Genomic DNA, 20,594 nt, shown 5'->3' with positions numbered 1-20,594 from the left:
TTCAATACAAGGTTAACATACAATAATAACATTAATATTAAGACAACTGTTCACTTTATGTTCGTATCCTGTTGCAGAGCAATGACTTGCTCCGAAACCGTGGATACCAGAACTAAAAGCTAAACTATATAATACATGCATTGCTCTTAAGTCAGGAAGAAAGGGACTATACATCACATTTCTCCCTGGCTTTAACATGAACCTGGATTTCAAACTGTAATATTTCAGATTAAATATACAATAGGTTTTACATGTTATTTATCATAGATATTATAAGTAGCGTTGAACGCTTATTAAATAGATAATAGTTGATCTGGTATGACACCTGTCATATTTTTTTTTTGTTTTTTATATATTTTTATTCCAGATCTTTAAACACTTCATATACACATTTTTTTTAATTTATTTTGGTTCCTTAGAACTCTTTTTGTGTTTTTTTTTTATTTTCCTTTTTTCTTTATGTGTTTTTTTTTCTTTTTAATATTTTTTTAAGAAAAAAAACATTGATTAACATATAATCATTGAAAAATGCATTGATTAACACCTAATGCATTAATTACATAGTTATCATAAATACATGATATAAAAATAACATTGGTTAACATATAACCATCAGATTTAAGCATAGTATTATAGAGCATTAATATGAAACATGAATTTTAAACTTTTTCTGAGACTACTACTGCCTCAACAAATATTAAATACATAAAATAAAATAAAATATGAATTAATACACATAAACTATAATTATTACTTTCTTTTTCCAGATGATCTGCTCTTCTTGCCAGATTCTTCAATATCCATGGGCATGATAGCTTCCTCATCATTCACTCCAAGTTTTGCGGTCTCATCACACAAGCCGTCTTGAGACATCCTTGCCTCAGTATCACCAAGCATATGAAGACATCTTTCAAATCCGTTATTAACCGCAACCGAAATCGAGGTTGCAACGTTATCAACCTCCTCCTGATTATCCAAAATCTTTTGATGCTTACGACTAACCTCTTCTCCAAATTTATCAAGCATCATCAATATTCCAGGCGTGTGTTCCAACCTCATTTCCTCCCTCACTTGTTCATCAACACGCCATTGCTGATTTGACAATTCAAGGTCCAGACAAACAGGAATGTTCGGATTTAAGGGCTGATCCATCTGAACACAAACAGGATCCCCAAACCGAGTAACCAATTTGAAATCACCCTCGAACCACTCATTTACTTTGTGTTCAGGATTAAACTTCCACTCAATATTTGTTGTCAACAAACTTGTATAAACGTTTCCATCCAACTCCAGTTTGATTGCCTTCACTACATTCTCTAAAGTGGTATTTGGATCACATAACAATATCTGCTTGGCTAGAGTCGGACGAAGACGCTTGCAGCGCATCTGCATTTGCCAGGTCAAAACTCTGGAGTCTACTTTATCATTCATCAGACTACCTGCATATGTGGCACTCACCAGGTTATCAATTATGTCTCTTTGACCATCCAATCTAACATAACGTATCTCAGCAGGCATCTCTCCACTGGTGATTAGACTCACCGAATTCACGTTTATAATACGTGGAATGTAGATTGATAAGTTCATGTATTCATTCACCTGAATGGAGTCAATAAACACTTTAGCACTCAAATCCTGTTCAGACTTTCCATCAAGCCAATCTTTCTGTAACTCTAACAAAGTTGTGGATGGCATTTGCTTCAGAATAAAGCTTACTTTATTCACGACATCTTTCCAATGTGCCAGGAGCCGGATAGCTGACACAACCTGCGTCTTCAACCTCGGATCAACGCTATTACCCACCACCGTTCTCAACACCGTCTGAAGGCTCATTTTACCATCTGCAGGTATGACGTCAATTTTTGAAAGTTGAAGCCAATCCTCAAGTTCCCCCATATGTTTGATTATGGGTAACAATTCGCCCAACGTTTGACAGCTTTTTCTCTCATCTCCATCCAGGTATTCAATCTTAGCAAGCAATACCAAACTTGGTAAATTTTCGCAAACAAGCTTAGAGAGAAATATGGTCGCACTCAACTTATTCAAACTAGTTGTCTCGTTCCATGACAACTTTTTATTTATAGCTTTAGAATGCTCACCAGCCGCCATCAGGTTGAGGTATCTTGAATTCTGGCTGGTAAAGATAGGGATCCTGTCCACAGGCCAGTCTATGGAGTGGATGCATCTCCCCATCTCCAACTGCACTGATAACATGTTTATCAAATTCAACTTAAACCTTGGTTCATTATCAATAAGACGAGCTAAATCTGCCAGTGGCATGTCCTCACTGCTCAAAAATATGTTCTTTGTCGCCCTGCCCACACTCAACGTGGGCAGCTCAACGCGCGACATTACCAACACCAGCCGGGATGCAGAGTTGCTGATCAATGCAGATACTGGTAGACCAGGTTTGACTTGATTTCCTTCATTGGCAGATTGTTTGTGGCGACCATCTTCTTCATTGCTCAATAACTTTTGATTCATTGTTGCCGCCGTAACCAAACTGCAAAAAATACAATATAATTAAATTTCAGCATAAAAAATTTAAGATCTAGCATTAAATTCTGCCTCAGTAAATCTTTTTTTATGACACCATGAACAACAACAATACAACAATGCCAACATAGGAATTATACCTAACAACAACATTAACACAATCAAAACAAACTTGGCAAACAATGGTAATATATCCTTGAACAAATGTTCTAGACCAAACCAAGGACCTGTAACCTGTTCGAAAAATGACAACTTATGATCAACAAAATCCAATTTAGAAGCTTGTCCATTAAAATCCTCAAAATCCTCTAATCCCTGATATTTAATAGTCTTATTAAAGTCAGCAATAAACACCTTTTCATCGTTCAGAAAAATCTTTTGTCCCACGTGTTCTGATTTTTCATTGGCAATATGCAGAAGTTCGAGTCCCTGCCCCTGATTCCCAAGGAACAAATTAGCTGTCAACTTCAAAAATACCGGACTTTGCGAACAATTTAACAATTTTATATCCTCTACTGCTACAATCATTCTACTATATTCTTGTATTCCAACTGTTTCACCTTTATAATCCACCATTAAGTGTCCTACTGCACATCCATAATCCACACCTAACTTTACTGGAATTTCAACCGCTGTACACTTTTCATACTTAGCAATTTCTCCCAGGTATATAATTCTGAACCCATGATGCATCTGTACATTTGACCTAACTTCTGTTTGAGCACATCTAGCAATACTAAAAAGTTCCATCATCCTCTCGTTTCTTTCTCTACTAGCCAAAAACATAGCATTCAAATCAAATCTAGCTTCCTGTTTTAACAAATCCCCAAAATAACTTCTAACAGCCGCCTTCGGTTCCTCTAAAAACTTGATACCCTCTAATTCTGTTACAAAAATGTTGAAATCCAGATGCTGCAAAGTAAGTTTCTCTGTTCCCATAATTTTAACTAAAATATTCCTTTCCAAGTTAGAAACAAAAAGTTGTTCATTCCAAGTAGTTAAATTGAATGTATCTGGCCGGTTTTCGTACTACATACGGAAAATATGGAGAAGTTGATGTTGCCCACAAATGATTATCTTCAAAATTCGCCACAATCGTCTTTTTATCATAATCCATAACAACATTTCCCTTGATCAAAACGGGTGTATTTTTTACTAAAATATGCAAAGTCCCAACAGCAAAACCTAAATTGAACCACATATTGTGCGCATATATTCCCAGTGTCTTGCATTGAATATTTTCACCACCAACATCCCAGAAAGGTGACAATGTTCCATTAACTGTGAAACTGTGAACTGTTGGCAAATCTATATTTACTTTAAAACTAATTCCATCATGCTGATACTTGCCAGAATGAAAAACCCTCCTACATTCGTCCATACTCAACTCTACCTGTTTTTCATGTGGCACGTCTAGTACGTGCACATGACTCGCGGTACCGCAAAACCAGCGCTCCAATTTTAGTCTAACCTCACAACTAATGGCTTCTGACAATATAAAATCGGTTTCTGCTAACCCCAACAATTCCACAGATCTGACCGGTTCCATCCTATCATGCAAACAGGCAGCTGATCTAAGTTCAACATTACTTATTTGAGAACAATCATAAGCTGCTAACCGTGGATCCTGTGACGTATACATACCACCAACAACAATCAAACAATAAACCTGCATCACAACAACAAATAACAAAATATCCAAGTACCTGACTCCTCTTTCATCCTTGGATTTTTTCACAGGTACTGGTCCAGCACGTCCACTCTTTGAACTACAAGCGTCCGGTGACCTCTTGCGCATACCACGATCTCCACGATCTCCACGATCTCCACGATGTCTATCACCACCGCCGCTTCCTCTCTTGTCATCACGCTCTCTACGGTTCTCGTGGTAATCTCTTCTCCTGCAAATATTATACAAATTATTACAAATATTATTTTTTAATCAATTTTGCGAGGTTCCTAGTTACTACATCGGCTACTGAATAACGTTCTAATCTGTCCTTTTCTCTGTTTTGTCTATCCTCTTCTAATTTTTGTAATTGCACTTCATTTGTAGAACCTTTAGGACGACCCTTAACAGGAATAGTCTCAGACATTTTTTGCGATTTTGCATTATCTAACGATCTATCTAATTCATCCTCCTCAACATCTCTACCTCGTTTAACACTTCCCCTTCGTTGTTCCAAGTTTACAATTTTACTTTGCAATTTTGGAAAAGTGTCCTCTAAAATACTCATCCGAGACTCTAACTCTCTAGCAGATTCCATGTTAACATCCTCTACACCCAAACTGTTGTCTACTAAGCTATTATCAGAGGCATAATCCCCATGAAAAACACTATCCTTACTAATAGTAGAATATGTAGAGTCTAACTTAGTTTTGTCAGTCATATCATTTGAATCTACACTATCAGAAATATGAGTACTTTCCAAAGTATCACTAAGATCCTCAACTAAATCATCTAAATTTTCATTATTCTGAGATACATTTGACCTTTGCTGTGACAACCCAACACCCAAAAAAGATTTCTCCAAAAATTCTGGTGTTACCTGTCCATCCTTCCGCCTTCCAACCACCTCTGGACTAGCGCCACAACTATTCTCCTCTTCAGAAACGCCTGAACAAGTTAAATTTCTCAAAGTATTGGGAAAGTCATAGTTTACTTTCAAGGTATTATCCACAGAGAAACATTCATCTGTAATCACTAAGTCAATCTTTTCATCTGGAGTCAAGTCTAAAGTACTCTCAATAACATATATTTTATCTCTTGGTACAATTCTCACCCCTTTATCTTTCAATCTACACTTTTCAAGGGGTTGAACCTCGAATAAACTATCAGAAATTGCTTTTGTCACTAAACACGGACCCACCCATAACGAGCAGAGTTTACGAGCTACACCAATCGTTGTGACGTCATAAAAAATGTAACAATAGGAATTTATAGCTACCGGCCTACCTATCCTTTCTGTATTTTCTACCTGCAAATACTTCTCAGTTCTTTCTTGTCCAGTCCTCCAATTCTTGTCAAGGCACTCCAATAACTCTGAAAAATTCATATGTTTAATTTTCGAGCGTGTTAACGGGTCAAATGAGTCAAGTGGAAGCTTAGGGTTTCTTAGGAACATCTTAAAATATGGGGAACATCCTAACCTCCGATTGAAAGAAGTGTTCATACAAAATTGTGTAGCTTTAAGTTTATAAGCCCAATCTCCATCTTGAAAACGTAAATCAGTCTTAAGAAACGAATACACCGATTGGTTGTATCTTTCACTGTAATTCGAATTTGCTGATCTTGGAGGGATAAAAATTTGTTCAATTCCCAACCTTAAACAAACTTCCCTAAAAACTTTTGATTTGAAGCTTTGTGCATTGTCAGTCCTAATTCGCTCGCATAGTCCCCAAACAGAAAATAAATTAAATTTCAGACATTCAATAATTGTTTCAGCTTTAACATCCTCAATAGCAAACAACCACACATATCTAGTACAACTATCAACTACTATTAAAATGTGCTTACAAATGACTCCATTATATTCACACTCATTCAAAGGACCTAAAGCATCTATGGCCAACTCTGCCATAGCTTCCCCAGCCAAAGGAGAAAATTCTATATTATGATTATGTTTAGGTTTTTTACGTCTATTCAAACAAATGACACAATTTGCAACTGCCGCCGCTACATATTTAGATACATAGGGCAAAATGAAGTGACGATTAATCCTGCTCAAAGTTTCCAAATAACCCCTATGCCCCGCTGTAACATCTGCATGAGCTAACAAGAAAACTTTATTGTACATTCCAATAGGTACCACTACCCGTTCAATAAATTGAAATTCTTTCTGAAGCCGCATAGGTGAAGTCAGGATAATTAAACCATCCTTATAACTCAGATGTTCAAAAAATCTTAATATTTGTTTACCACGATAAGGCATTTGAGACAATTCTCTGGACGTAGGTTTGACATTATTTACAATAAATTTCCTCACCTCAACTAAAACAGGATCCTTCTCCAGGCTACGACTAAACTCTCTCGCCTTCAATCTGGATGATATTTGACTGGCCGTCTCTGCTCCAATTCCTGCAATAAGACATAATTTAGGATCTTCCAATTGATATACAGTATCCAATATTAACTCTCCTTGTTCGTCTGTCGATAATTTAGATATCCTATCTTTACTATCCTTTAATGCAGTACGTGACAATATATCAACATTAGTATGCATCTTGCCCTGCCTATGTACAACCTCATAACTGAAGGTGGATAAAAAATTTATCCACCTTATGGTGAGACCAACAAAATATCCGTTCTGCCTCCAAGTAGATAGATGTTTCAGTGCAGCTGAATCAGTTCTCACGATAAACTTCTTGTGTCTCAAATAACATTCAAATCTTTCAACAGCATTTACTAATGCACATAATTCTCCTTTATGTGCTGCATAATTGGCTTCATGAGTTGAACAAACACGTGACCAACACGATATCATCTTCTCTTGTCCATTTTGTTTTTGACTTAACACCGCAGACATAGCTGTAGATGACCAATCTGTATCCAACACAAATGGTTCAGCCTCCATTCTCCAATCCGGGAACGATTTACTTATTTCTTCACAGAACAATTCTCTAGTCTTTGTAAAAGCTTCCATACTTTTTTCATCCCATTCTATTTTACTACTGTTTCTAAATTTGTTCAATGGTGCTGTAATATCAGAAAAATTCTTGAAATATGAACCATAATAATTTATGAAACCAGTAAATCTTTGAATATCTTTACCTGTTTCAGGTACTGGCCAATTCTTAATCTTTTCAATATATGCTTGGTCCATAAATATGCCTTCTTCATTTATAATATGGCCCAGAAACTTCACTTCCTCTGCAAACAATGTACATTTTCCAAGATTAATCTTGAGGCCTGCTTCACAGAATGTTCGTAGTAGAATATTCAAATGTTCCAGATGTTCCTCCACATTCATACTATATACAAGAACATCGTCCAGGTAAACTAGGCAAAATGCCCTTAATTCAGGACTCAAATCCATTACTCTATCCATCAACTTTACAAATGCACTTGGAGCATTGGTCAATCCAAACGGAAGCCTCTTGAAGCAATATTGCCGTCCATTAGAACAAAATGCTGTATATTTCCTGACAGATTCCTTCAAATGCATTGAATTATATGCTGAAGTTAGGTCAATAGACGTAAAAATCTTCTTTCCTCCAAGTTTGTCAAACAGCTCACCAATGTTAGGCAAAGGGTAACAGATCTTCTCAGTTATCTCATTCAATGAGCGGTAGTCCAGGACAAAACGGACTTTCACCTCGTTAGTATTTCCAACTTTCTTCTTAACAGCAAAAATTCCAGAATTAAACGGTGAATTACATTCCTCTATCACATCTGTTTCCAACCATAAATCAATCTGTTCTTTTAGTTTCTCTGCATGATGAGGATTGAGTCTAATCATCCTATTCTTGAAAGGTTGAGCTCCAGGAACCAACTGAATATCATACTCCTCCAGAGTACAAGATCCAATATCCGTAGGATCAATCGATAATGCCTTGAAATTCTTTAAAAACAACCCAACTATCCTTCCTTTCAAAGAAACATTATCCTTTAAAAACGGAACTTTATCCAACTTCAATTTATCTTTAATAAAACGAATCTTCTTTAATGTTGTTGACACATCTTCTTTAACCCTGTTTTCTTGCAGCATTGCTATCTTCTCCGCCACAAACAAATTTCCAACCAAAGTACCAGCAGGAACAGATTTCTTAACAGTTTCAAAATTCGTGATTTTAGTCATAATTTTACCATTCTTTCCCACCTCAGTAATTCCTTCGTTTATCAACAAGTTGTTTCGGCTACAGTAACCTTGTCTAGGAGCTATATAACACAACTGTCCTTCAGGCATATTTCCTTTAGTTGAAACTTCTACCACCACTGTACTCAATGCAGGAATTTCTATTCGATTTTTCAATGAACAAATCCATTTTTGGTCTTGTAACTCAGCTACATTAATCTCAGGTTTCTTAGTTCTTGCCTTCTCCATTTTCTCCAAAACTGTATGAACCAAATTCTTCACTACAATTTTCCGTTTAGCCACTAAATTCACACTGATTCCATGCATCTCAATCCTGTTGCCGTCTTTGGCAAATATCGTCTTCACGTTATCTTTATTCAACCAATAACTGCCTAGGTTCATAGGTACAGTCATGCCGGAAATAACAAAACAATCTTCTTGAAAACTGTGACCTCCAATCTGAAATTCAACATTCCGAACAACACCATCAATCTTGATGCTGGAACCCTGCACGCCTGTTGCTCTCGAATCCGTTTCTTCAATCACACAATCAAGCTTTCTAGCCAACACTTGAGATATCAGGCAGCCTCTTGCATTGCCGCTATCAATTAAAGTCAGAATTTCCATGCCACCAATCTTTGTTGGAACATAGACTTCAGCCGCTCCAGCCGCCATCTCAGAATCTTCATGAAACTTATAAAACAGCTATCTAACTCACACCGACAGTTATGAGGTTGTAACTATCCAATTGTCTATCAAATAACTATCTATCTGTCTACAACAAATAACAAAAAACAAAAAAAAAAACTGAAAAAACAATTCACTCACCGACAATATTTCATCCACCAACAGAAACGTCCAAAAATATCTCTTAATCCACAAACAACAACAGAAATTCTCCGACCAACAGAGACTTAATCCACAATCAGTAAACTTCTCTCCGATCAATCTAAAATATTACAAAATTTTAGATGCCAATTGATGGAAAATCACTGTACATAAGAATTAATATTTATATTAATATATATATAACAAATTTACAAGACTATTTTTCGAACAGCAATATATATAATGGTAATCAAATGGTAACAACATGAAATCATAACAACTCACCATCAAATAAATAATGATGACAGTATCTCCCAATCACCAAAAAACACTCTTCTCAGCCAATCTAAAATAAATACAATAATTTTAGATGCTATAAATAAATGTTTCACTGAACCAATAACTTGTAACACAATAAAAGAAGTTGTATTAAGAAATATGACATGATCAAACATTATCAATCACCAAGCAGATTAATCTTTCCAAATACCATAAGTTTAATTCTTTGAAATTCAATAAAATATTACCTAACAAAACTATAATTGTCAGATTAAACTGAGAGGTATAAAAGGTTTAAAAGTCGAAATTCAACTAAATATATATCTCAATACCTGAGAGCACTTTCTTGCGCAGCTTTGCTTCTCTGCGCAGCCCAACTTTCTGCGCATGGCGCGCTCCACTCCCGATAATCATTTCAGCTACCTCTATACACCGCCCCATATTGCGCATACCAGCTCTGAGAGACAGTGCAAATTTCTTTGCAAATATGGTCACTCCCCCTTTCTCTCAAACAAAAGAGACAGCTCCCCCATATCTGCACACCAACTCTGAGAGGTAGTGCAATATTCATTGCAAATATGTTCACTCCCCCTTTTCTTCCAACAAAAGAGACAGCTCCACCATATTTGTGCATACCAGCTCCGAGAGACAGCCCCTCCCGTCCTTCATAGAAAGAGACTTCTCCACGATTATATCTAATGCATTATAACAATTTTGCTTCATGAAATCCTAAACTTCATTAAAAATTTGCTGAATCAACATCACTAAATCGCAATATAATTGTTTTAAAATCGAATACTTTAAATCACAATAACTGACTCATCTTTAAAAACAATTTTCCACATTTCATCAAATTTTAATACTTTTCAAATATCTAATTTCATATTTTTATCAAATTTAATTCAATTTAAAATTCAATTTAATATTTTTCAATAGCAATTTTACAAAATTGTATTCCTAATTCATTTTTCATTTTCACTTTTTATTATTCTTATCCCTGTTAGACTCCACAACAGTCTGAAACAAAAATGAATTTTCATAATTTCAACAAAACATAATCAAAAACTAAATTAATTATTTTGATTTCCATTATAACATAATCTCGTAATTTCATATAGGCTTATAAACAATATGTTATCTTTTCATAATTCAAAATAAACCATCAAAATAAATTATCACAAAATTAGAGTCGCTTCGTTCACTCTTTATCATTAATTTTGTTTTGTTGTTGTTTATTTACAACCATAAAATGTCATCTATAATAGCATTATTCCATGCCTCGACTTCCGCTACAAGGTCTTCTTCATAATCGCTTGCCCCTAAACCATCGACATGCGCCACTTCCTTCGTATCCTCCCCTTCTTTCACCTCTCCTTCAATTTCACCAACCAATTTCTTTTTATCCAAACTATTTTCATTCTTTTTAAAACTCTTTTGCCCCGTCTTATAAGGAACAAAAGGCTTGTTTCCCCATCGCAAAAAGTATTTTCCTTTAGGATTAGGCAACTTTTTATCTCTAATATCAAAACAATCCCTCATCATGTGACCCTGTTTGTTGCAATAATAACAAATAAATCCACCTTGAATTGCGCCAATTAAAGGAATAAGTTCAGCTGGTCCACCAAATTCATCAGCTAAATCAATTTCACATTGATTTATTTCAAATGACAAATTATCTTCATCACTAACCTGATCAATAGTTACAGGATTTGACTTGGAACCAACGCCACCAACCATCGTCTTAGCCAAAGCCATCTGGTTTGTTGTACATCCTCTAGCCATTGACCCTGAAATTTGATTAAATTGTAGCCCTTTAACAATCAATTGTGCTTTAACTATTAACTCTGTCCGAAACTTCGTTATCATTCGCACTTGTCCGTCACGTTCCAAATCCAATGCAAATTGACGCATCTGATTAGCCAAAAGTGGAGATAAAACCACATTACACACTTGAGAATAGAAATCCATAAACATATCATCAGTTGGTTTCGGATACGCACGTTTCCAGAAAGATAGTATCTTATCAAAAAATGCATCAATCTTATCATTCTCATGTTGCTTAACACTCAAATACGCATCTTTACACACATTTTTCATGTCGGGTGGTAAAAATGTCTCCCGCATCTTACACAAGTACCCCTTTAATGTTAATTGTCTATTCTCCATATCAGCAGGTTTTAGTGTATAACCACAAGCGGTTCTTACACCCACACATTTATCAAACAAAATTTCCTTACACACTTGATGGTTAGTCATATGATAACGTCTAGTAGTCATCCAAAATCTCTCCAAATAATCATCAAAGAAAATCACATCATCGTCAACTGCAAATTCAGGCGCATTTTTTCTGAACTGATCATCAAGTTTAGCACACGTCTCATTGTACCTATGCACATTCTCCTCCCCCTGCGAAACATACAGAGATCTATCTGGTACATAAACAAGAGATTTACACCAACTAACCTGCGAATCACTCAGTCCAGCTTCAAAAAAATTGAGCGTATTAAAATCCTCCGCATCAACCTCAGAAAGGGCTGGCCACCACATAAGAACTCCATTATAGATATTATCCACAGCATCAACTCTAGACAATTCCCAAAGTTTTATGATCTTATCTTCATTTCCCTGCATACCACCAAAAATAGGTCGAGAACCACCAGCAAACAATTTAGGCTTCTCTTCTGATCCTCCAAATCCTCCAGATCCACCAGCCGTCCTCTGCCACGGCATAGAGTTATTTAAACCATTCTGCTGGTTATTCGACCCATTCTGCTGGGTATTCTGCTGGTTATTCGACCCATTCTGCTGGTCATTCAAACTATTCTGCTGGGCAATCTTTTCAAGAATTCGCTGCTGGCCAGTCATAAACTCATTCTCAACGGTCACATCCTCAGTCTTGATATCATTATCAACACTAGGCTCCACCACCTTATTAAGACGATCTTCCAAATCGTCCATCCGAGTAGCCAGTCCAGTAACCGCAGCAACATTTGTATCAACATTATCCGTCAACTCTTGAATTTTCGTCTCCAGTGGCGCTATACGCCCACCCAGCTCCGCCGCCACATTATCAAGTTTAGTCCCAATAGCATGAATCTCATTCTTGACCGTACCCCAAAAAGTAATCATGTACTCATCCTTCTCCACCTGAGACATCTTCCTCCATTCAGAAATGTCCATCCCGGTCACCACAAATATCCTGAACAAAAACCAAAAGCAAAGAAATAATACAATTAAAAGAAAATCTGAGCTATAGATTCGTACTACACTACTGCGCCAAAATGACGTATAGTAATAGCAAGAACAAACAGCTAAATATTCTTATAAAGTGTATTAATTCAATACAAGGTTAACATACAATAATAACATTAATATTAAGACAACTGTTCACTTTATGTTCGTATCCTGTTGCAGAGCAATGACTTGCTCCGAAACCGTGGATACCAGAACTAAAAGCTAAACTATATAATACATGCATTGCTCTTAAGTCAGGAAGAAAGGGACTATACATCACACCAGTATGTCCTTGAAACCTATTGTTAACCGCTGGATTAGAACCGGTTTTGAGCCATATAGAATCCTAATCAGATTATTGGACCCATAAGACAATAGGACCCAAAGCAAGAAAAATCCGGCTTTATTATTTATTAGAGCATGTACTAAGGACAATGCTAACATGTCTAAATGAATGAAAAGAGCTATCCGTTTTGGACAATCGGGCGAACCTACCCTAATTATAGAAAAGCGTGGATTTAAAAAGATATTGTAAACTAGAACGTGCCCTCCTCAGGTGCCCCCGGCCCCCACACAACGGCTGAGAAATACATAATCATGAGCCGTCTGAAGCTGCCATATTGGGAGGCGGATGAAAAATTGTCATGGATCTGTCTGCGGCACAGGTATGCATATTGTCTTGGCGAGGCTTTTAAGCGTTAAACTACAGTTTTTTTTTTGATGGGCTCGATAGCCGTGTAGCATAATATAAGTCTAATATTATGATTTCACTGAGGCTTATATGCGGTTGTCGTGCGGCTGCCGAGCCGTTTTTTATCCATACTTATTAAGAATACCAATACCTATGCAATTTTTTAGGGTGATTTTATACTAAGCCAATTTAAAAACCAAACTCGATACAAAAAAAATGTTTATTGTTAAGCGGATAAAATGACTAAAACAGATTTTCTGTATTCATAATACATAAATATATACCTATAGCAGAAAACTAGTTTAAATAAGAGCAGATAAGATCACGTTTCCGTCAAATCTTTCACTCAGACATAAAAACATACATTTTAAATAATAGAGTAGCTTTGCTACTGAAAAGCTTGACATTTTTTTTATCAATTTAATCTTGTTTTATTACAGGACTGATATAATTCACACAACTGATGGTAGAACCTGTGCTTTCTGTCCAAGAACTAAGAAGTTAACACGGCCTATTTATATTATTTCATATAGGTAATTATTCTGGTAATTCTCAGGGAGGGAGGGGACATTGGAATATAAATTGTACTGGCACTAAAAAGTTTTATATCAAGGATATCTCATTTTTAGCTTAAAAATGTTAATCACTTGTATTTATTTTGATTGTTAGGTCCTAAATTATCAATCAGTGTCTTACAATTTTTATCCCTTAAGAACCTGCTGGATTGTCAGTATTGTGTTTCTAGGTCATTTGCCTGTTAATTACAGGTGTCCTAAATTCTAATAAATGTCACCTAACCCCACAAAACAAACAAAAAATCAATCATCTCTCAAATAATCTTAATCTTAAAAATTTGGCGCGCTTCGGAGTAAACTTTTTCCTGCGTTTATAAACCTAGCTTTAATTTTGAATGTTTCCGTCTAGGATTGCTTTGACGTACTACATGACCGAGGGCAAGTTTTTAGACATTGGTCGGGGGGTCTGTCAGTCATGCAGACATAAAATCTTTAAGGTAAGCTTTGTTGTCTCTTTGTTTTATACAATACGTTCTTACAACTTGGCTGGTTAGTTGGTTCATTCATTTTTTGGGGGAAAATGGGGAAGGAATTTAAAGTACAAGAAATTTGGTTCTGTGGGGGACCGTAACGCTGTAACCTGTGCAGGTGACCTAACCCGGCGGAGCTAAACAGTACCCAATAAAACCTAACCTAACCCAAAGTAATGCTCAAAAAAAACGAAAAGCTTAGGTACCAACTAATTTTAATTAATAATAAGGAAAGGGGGAATCGGTGCTTTGAAGTACCAAATTTTCCTCAAGTTTGCCAGAAATTGTGAACCTTAAGCTTTTTATACAATCCGACACTTTAGATTTTGCTTTGTTTAGTCCTTGGATTTCCATGACTGTCCTGTTGTGACACCAAATGAACTCGCATCCTCAGAAACCATTGGCAGCGTTCAGCAGGCATCCTCGAGCAGCAGCCATCAGGCAGCTTCCAGCAGCAGCCAGCTACAAAGACAACACAGTCGAATTTTATCCGCCAGAGAGGAGAAACCCATTAATCTTCCCACAAACCCGGCTGTGCCTTCTATTAAAATTAAAAGTAATTTTTTAAAAATATTTTATAGATATTATTAAAAGGGTTCGTTATTTTAGCCAGCAGCAAGTTTCACATTATTAGAGTACATTATAATCTTGATAAAATCCAAGTAATAATAAATCAAATGTTGCAGGCCGAAATTTTCTTCTTTAATTTCTACCTATATTTAGATTTTTTTAGATCTTAGCATTTTATTTACTTTTTTTCAGTAAATTTAGTAAACTACTGAGAAGGAAGAAATAAATGATTTTTATTGATATACATTTTGTTAAATAATAAATATCTCCTTTAGGTTTAGCAGCAATCCAACCGGTTTTAAACAGTACAAAACAATTTAGCAACAGCAGCCACCAGCTAAATAGAAGCGTCTCATTGGCCAGTCAAATCGATCCAATGAGAGGCGGAGATGGACAAAATTTTCATCCAATGAGAATGCAGCAACAGGGAAGAAATGTGGGAGCAGCTGTGCCACAAAATTTTGATAATGTGAGAAATAAGATAAATGACCTCAACTCAGCTATACATGCTCTAAATCCAAGGTAGGAGTGATAGATCAATGAAGGATATTTTATTATCTTTTTTAACTGAACAGGACTAAATTGTACAAAATATTAGAACTGTATCTTCATTTGCTACAGGTATTTGCTATATGTTTTAAACAGAGTTTCGGATCCGGATCCGCAAGGATCCGCATATTTTTGAGTCCAAGGATCCGGATCCGCAAAAAAATGCGGATCCGGATCCTTGGACTCAAAAAAATGGAAAAATCTACCTAAATTTATATAAAATCTCCGACATTCTCTTGATGAGAGCCAATCTTTAAGGTTTAGGGTCAGACTTGAAAATTAAAAGTATTTTTGACTTCGAATTAAAGAATAAATATTTTTGAAAAATCTGGTGATTTTATTTTTATTGTCAAGGATCCGGATCCGCAAAAAATCAATGCGGATCCGAAACACTGGTTTTAAAGATTTGTCTTCCTTGTTAGGCAGTTTAAAGTGTAATTTCTACCTATTCGATACCTAGAGGTTTCCCCGTTTCTTTTTGAAATTGAATTCTATTTAAAAATATTTGCTCAGTTATCTTAACCGTTTTTATTTGATTTTTTTTCGATCTATGTAGAATATACACATGAACATTACAGTAGTGCCATAGCTAGGGTTTGAGTGAAATGATTTTTATTTATTTCTGGACTAAAAGCAAAAGAATTTCATGAAAACTAACTTTTTTCATTATTTTTAGGTATCGGCCTCTGGGATTTTCTATAACAAAATTGTCAGATCTTGGACCTTCAACTTTGTTGGTAAGAAGTACTCAATAATTTTAAGAGATAAGACAATAGACGATAAATTGATGTACACTCCCAATTATAGTTAACAAATTTACCCTTGCTGTATATTAAAACGGTTGGTTGAAAAGTTTAGATATTTTAGATTTGATCAAAAGTTCCTTAAGTTTTTAAGTCCATATTTTCTGCATGTTGAATTTAATTGCTAAAGATTTTTTTTTATAATTATTAATAAAATACTTTTATTCTGACGTCAGTATTATAATTTAGGAAACCTTAACCGCCACTCAAATTGCCATGGAAACTATTTTATCTTCCATAGGTAAGTCACAAGTGTCCCTGTAGCCCAGGGATCTTAAGGGATAAGACAATGGACGATAAATTGATGTACAGTACATCATTAATTATTATAAACAAAATTTTCATTCAAAAGTTTGAATGAAAATTTTGAACAACCAAATCAAGATTTCTTTAAAGTTTCCAAAGTTTTTGTCATATTTATAATTTACAGTCCAATGTCCCCTCCCTTTCTGCTACTTGATAGAATCCAACATTGTGACAAAAAAAACTCTCCTGGTGCTTTGAGTGTTATTAATCGGTAGAGAATGATAATTGCCTTGTCTCGTAAACAGGCATTATACTTTACATTACAAAGTTAGGACTCCCAGACAAAGTTTAGGTGATCAAAGGGATGGATGTTTGCTTGTTATAGATTATGTACAACAAGACCTTGCGGGCTTAAATAGGTGAAATAAGCTAAGGGTTAGGTGAATATTCAATGTCGAAACAATTTGTCTCCTTTTTCCATTAAAATTTGTTGAGGCAAGGTTTTTATATAACGCTTTAATGACAATACCTATTTTTATTTCAGCTCCCGGACAAGAAAAGGAATTATGGGAAGCTGTCCTGCCCTATATGACAACTAAACTAATCAATAAATAACCGTAGTTGTAAAGTAGCTGCGCTACTGATAATATGTTTTTTGCTCGTTTAGTGCGTGGTCATCCTTGTTCTATCAAGCAGGGAAATCAAGGTATAAGACAGTATATGGTAAATATAAGTACATCTCGAATAATTGAAGACAAAATTACTCTTTCTTAAAGACCAAAATTATTGGTGGCAAAGTTGGTTACTGGTAGTTTGTACCAACCAATCAAGACTCAAAAGTTTTTAGCAAATGAATGAAATAAAGTGTTACTAAACCTCTTTGGGTTCCAGTATAATTTACATACAGTCTAATGTCCCCTCCCACTCACCGTGTCTAAAAACTGACTACCTATTCAAGAGTTCTATCAAACCCTTTGTTGAAGTCTTAAATACATTAATTACACTGAAATCTTTAGTAAAAGGCGAAAGATTTAATTTCGTAAAAAAAAGAACTTAATTCAGCGGCATTTTAAACAAAATATTGTGCTGTAATTATATCAACAGAGGAAAAGATATTTGATGAATAAATGATAAGAAAATGCGCGAAGCGCCACAAATAATATTATTGTAACTTTAAAGTTCTCTATTAAGTAATACATTGTGATTTAATTTACAAATATGTATCTATTCTAATGTTATCAAATTAAATGTATATTATATTTTTGTTATGTATTTTTTTGCTTAAAAGTAAATTTTATAAAGTACCTTTTTGTTATTTTATTATCATTTGAAATGTTTTTATAGCTATTCTGTAGTTAAATTTTTTGTCTGTTAGAGAAATGTTGTTTGCTCGTCTGCTATTTAAGATAAGTGGTAGGGTTATTGTGACGATTTACCATACCATTGTAATAGAATATAACTGACTTTTTTTCAAATAGAGTTTCAGTCAATATTTTTTAAAAGGGGACTATGAGTATGCAATTGCACAAACGAGAGCAAGTGATTTTCATCACCTTCCAGCTGTGAATCTAAGTATTTTTAAAAGCGAAGCTTTTCTATAATTAGGTTCGGTACGTCCGTCCGAGATTGATAGCTTTTATTCATTAATTTAGGCATGTTAGAATTGTCCTATCGATTTCAAACTTTGCACGATGATTCCTGTAGTAGTTAGGTACGATTTAGAAAGCGTAGCAACTCTATAATCATTACCAGAATGTCCGTATGTCCATTTTAAACATGTTGATTTTTTAACAACAAATTTTTATGTGATCTAATTATCATTTTTATCTGAATATTGGTATATTGATTTCTGGGACAACAAAGAACAATATTATAAGCGGAGCAACTTTATAATCAAGTCCTAAAAATGTAAGTATTTCCATAAACATTATCCTGTATCAAGCAGTTTTTCAACAAATTTACTTACAATTTTGCTTTGACTCTTATACTTTTATATTCTGATTATTCAGTTTAGACACTATACAAGTGTTAATGTCCGTTTGTCCTACCGTTTCAGTGCTTCGCTTTTATGGATATTGTCATCCTTGTTTTGGTGAATACACTTGGGCATTATCTTAGGATTTCTTTTTTGAATTGAATAGGATTATCATATCATAAAAAGAATGTTTTCAAAATGGTAGAATAAAACCGACATGTCTAAAATGGACATACGGACTTTCTGGTAGAGATTAGAGTTGCCATGCTTTCCAATTCGAACCCAACTGTTATAGAAATCATCATGCAATGAAATGGAAAGGACAATTCTAACATGCCTAAATTAACGAAAAGGGTTAGCCGTTATGGACGGACCGACCCCAATTATGGAAAAGCTTCGCTTTCAAAAAGAGTATTTTAATAATAATCTTGAAATGTGTTTAATTTGATCAAAGAAAAAACTTTGTTAACAAATATAGAGTAACAACACATTTGATATTCAAAATTTCATATAAATCTCCGTAAATGTACTTGGTTATAGAGATGCTACATTGTACCTAAACTTCCTATGGATTAATGATCGAAAAATTATGTAATTTAATCTCCTCACAGTGCGTATGAAGGTGCTTTGACGTTTGTGTCAGAACCTAAATTGGGACATAGTGCATTTCATTACCTTAGGTTAGGTAACTTCATTACTCTTTTCAAAAAAATCTAAAATGCAGCCGTTTTTGAGAAAATTAGATTTGAAAATTTCAAGTTCAATTTTCATCCACTAGGAGTTACCACATAATCCTGACAAGAAAAAAATGTTATTTATTTAAATTTTTGAACAACTTTGCTTTTATAAAGTCTGTCATTAAACCTCTCTATATATGATTTATTTAAGGCTGAATTTCCGTGACCTTAGCAAAGCAACTGATAAACAAGACATTAATTAACTCACTTCAGGAGTGGTTTTATGACAGACTTTATAAAAGCAAACTTGTTCAAAATTTAAATAAATAATCTTTGCTTTTCTTGTCATGATTATGCGGTAACTCCTAATGGATGAAAATTGAACTTAGATTTTATTGAAAAGTGAAATGAAGTTACCTTACCCAGGGTAATGAAATGCACTATGTCCCAATTTAGGTTCTGACACAAAAGTCAAAGCACCTTCATACGCATTACTCACTGTGTCCTATTATACAGTGTGTGTTTTTTTATGAGCACTTTTTTGAAAGCAATTTTACCCCACTTATAGTTATCAGAATTTAATGATTAATGGCTTATTTTCTTTGTTTTTTAGGGGAAATTATGAAACAACAAAAAAAATTACAGTTTTTGTTGAAAAAGTACAGTAAAGTTGAAAATTAAAAACTTAGGTGTCAACATCTAGAAATGGTTTTAGCGCATTTTCTTATGCTCATATAATCAACCTTTTGCAAGAATGGCTGCTAAACACTTCAAAGTTGAGATATAGAGCTAAAAATGTATACAGATACTATTAGGGACATGTACTAGAACATATCAAAGTTTGAAGGTCATATCTCAACCAGGGAGGGAGTACTGGCCCCCCAAAGTCGACTACAGAAAATCCATTTTTTTACGAAAAATTCGCTAAAACCATTTTTATATGTTGACACCTAAGTTTTTAATTTTCAACTTTACTGTACTTTTTCAACAAAAACTGTAATTTTTTTTGTTGTTTCATAATTTCCCTTAAAAAACGAAGAAAATAAGCCATTAATCATTAAATTCTGATAACTATAAGTGGGGTAAAATTGCTTTCAAAAAAGTGCTCATAAAAAAAAAACACACTGTATGTTGCTATTTAAAGATAAATACCTCTATTACAGAAAAAAAGGTAAGTTTACATTATTTCTTTTATGTTGGTCGTGTATCAAAATAAATAGAATTACATTTACGTTTTCTATTCTTTTGTTCTTTAGGTTTATTATAAACACTAAATATTTTCTTGATAACTCATTTTTCGTGCCTCGCTACGTATAGGTGTTTAGTCTTTCTTGTTTGTCATTAGAGATCTCAACAATGGGTATATTAGCACTTAGATTTTTTATTTTTATGTTCTCTAATGAAGT

General features: G+C 34.7%; 2 protein-coding genes across 2 annotated transcripts in view; one reads left to right on the top strand and one right to left on the bottom strand.

Annotated features, from left to right (window-relative positions):
- LOC145328646 (uncharacterized) overlaps window positions 1-17,840 on the top strand; it is a 48,353-nt gene extending 30,513 nt beyond the window's left edge. Inside the window, exons 29-36 of the mRNA XM_080172415.1 lie at window positions 13,189-13,297; window positions 13,764-13,856; window positions 14,248-14,335; window positions 14,708-14,924; window positions 15,214-15,460; window positions 16,164-16,224; window positions 16,480-16,531; window positions 17,081-17,840. Of these exons, the coding sequence (XP_080028541.1) occupies window positions 13,189-13,297; window positions 13,764-13,856; window positions 14,248-14,335; window positions 14,708-14,924; window positions 15,214-15,460; window positions 16,164-16,224; window positions 16,480-16,531; window positions 17,081-17,151 (938 nt within the window). The 3' untranslated portion in view covers window positions 17,152-17,840. The remainder of the gene's footprint in view (window positions 1-13,188; window positions 13,298-13,763; window positions 13,857-14,247; window positions 14,336-14,707; window positions 14,925-15,213; window positions 15,461-16,163; window positions 16,225-16,479; window positions 16,532-17,080) is intronic.
- Window positions 545-7,336, bottom strand: LOC145328642 (uncharacterized). Its single transcript, XM_080172408.1, has 4 exons — window positions 5,475-7,336; window positions 5,046-5,113; window positions 4,203-4,397; window positions 545-2,503 (listed from the first exon to the last, which is right to left on the bottom strand). Exons 1-4 carry the CDS (start codon window positions 7,317-7,319, stop codon window positions 751-753), a joined length of 3,861 nt encoding a protein of 1,286 aa, XP_080028534.1. The 5' UTR covers window positions 7,320-7,336; the 3' UTR covers window positions 545-750.
- Window positions 17,841-20,594: the final 2,754 nt, after the last annotated feature.

The sequence above is a fragment of the Acartia tonsa genome, chromosome 9, assembly GCF_053477335.1.
Source record: "Acartia tonsa isolate MP-2025a chromosome 9, ASM5347733v1, whole genome shotgun sequence".
Classification (NCBI taxonomy): Eukaryota; Metazoa; Arthropoda; class Copepoda; order Calanoida; family Acartiidae; genus Acartia; species Acartia tonsa.
Note: the sequence above shows the minus strand (reverse complement) of the source record. Positions and strands in the feature narration are given on the sequence as shown.

Excerpts from the sequence above, each read along its gene's own strand:
- LOC145328642 (XM_080172408.1), bottom strand. The coding sequence starts at position 7,319 with ATGGACCAAGCATATATTGAAAAGATTAAGAATTGGCCAGTACCTGAA. Across the intron at positions 5,114-5,474 it reads GAACTGAGAAGTATTTGCAG|GCGTTTCTGAAGAGGAGAAT; the intron begins GTAGAAAATACA and ends TAACTTGTTCAG. Across the intron at positions 4,398-5,045 it reads GAAGGCGGAAGGATGGACAG|GAGAAGAGATTACCACGAGA; the intron begins GTAACACCAGAA and ends TAATATTTGCAG.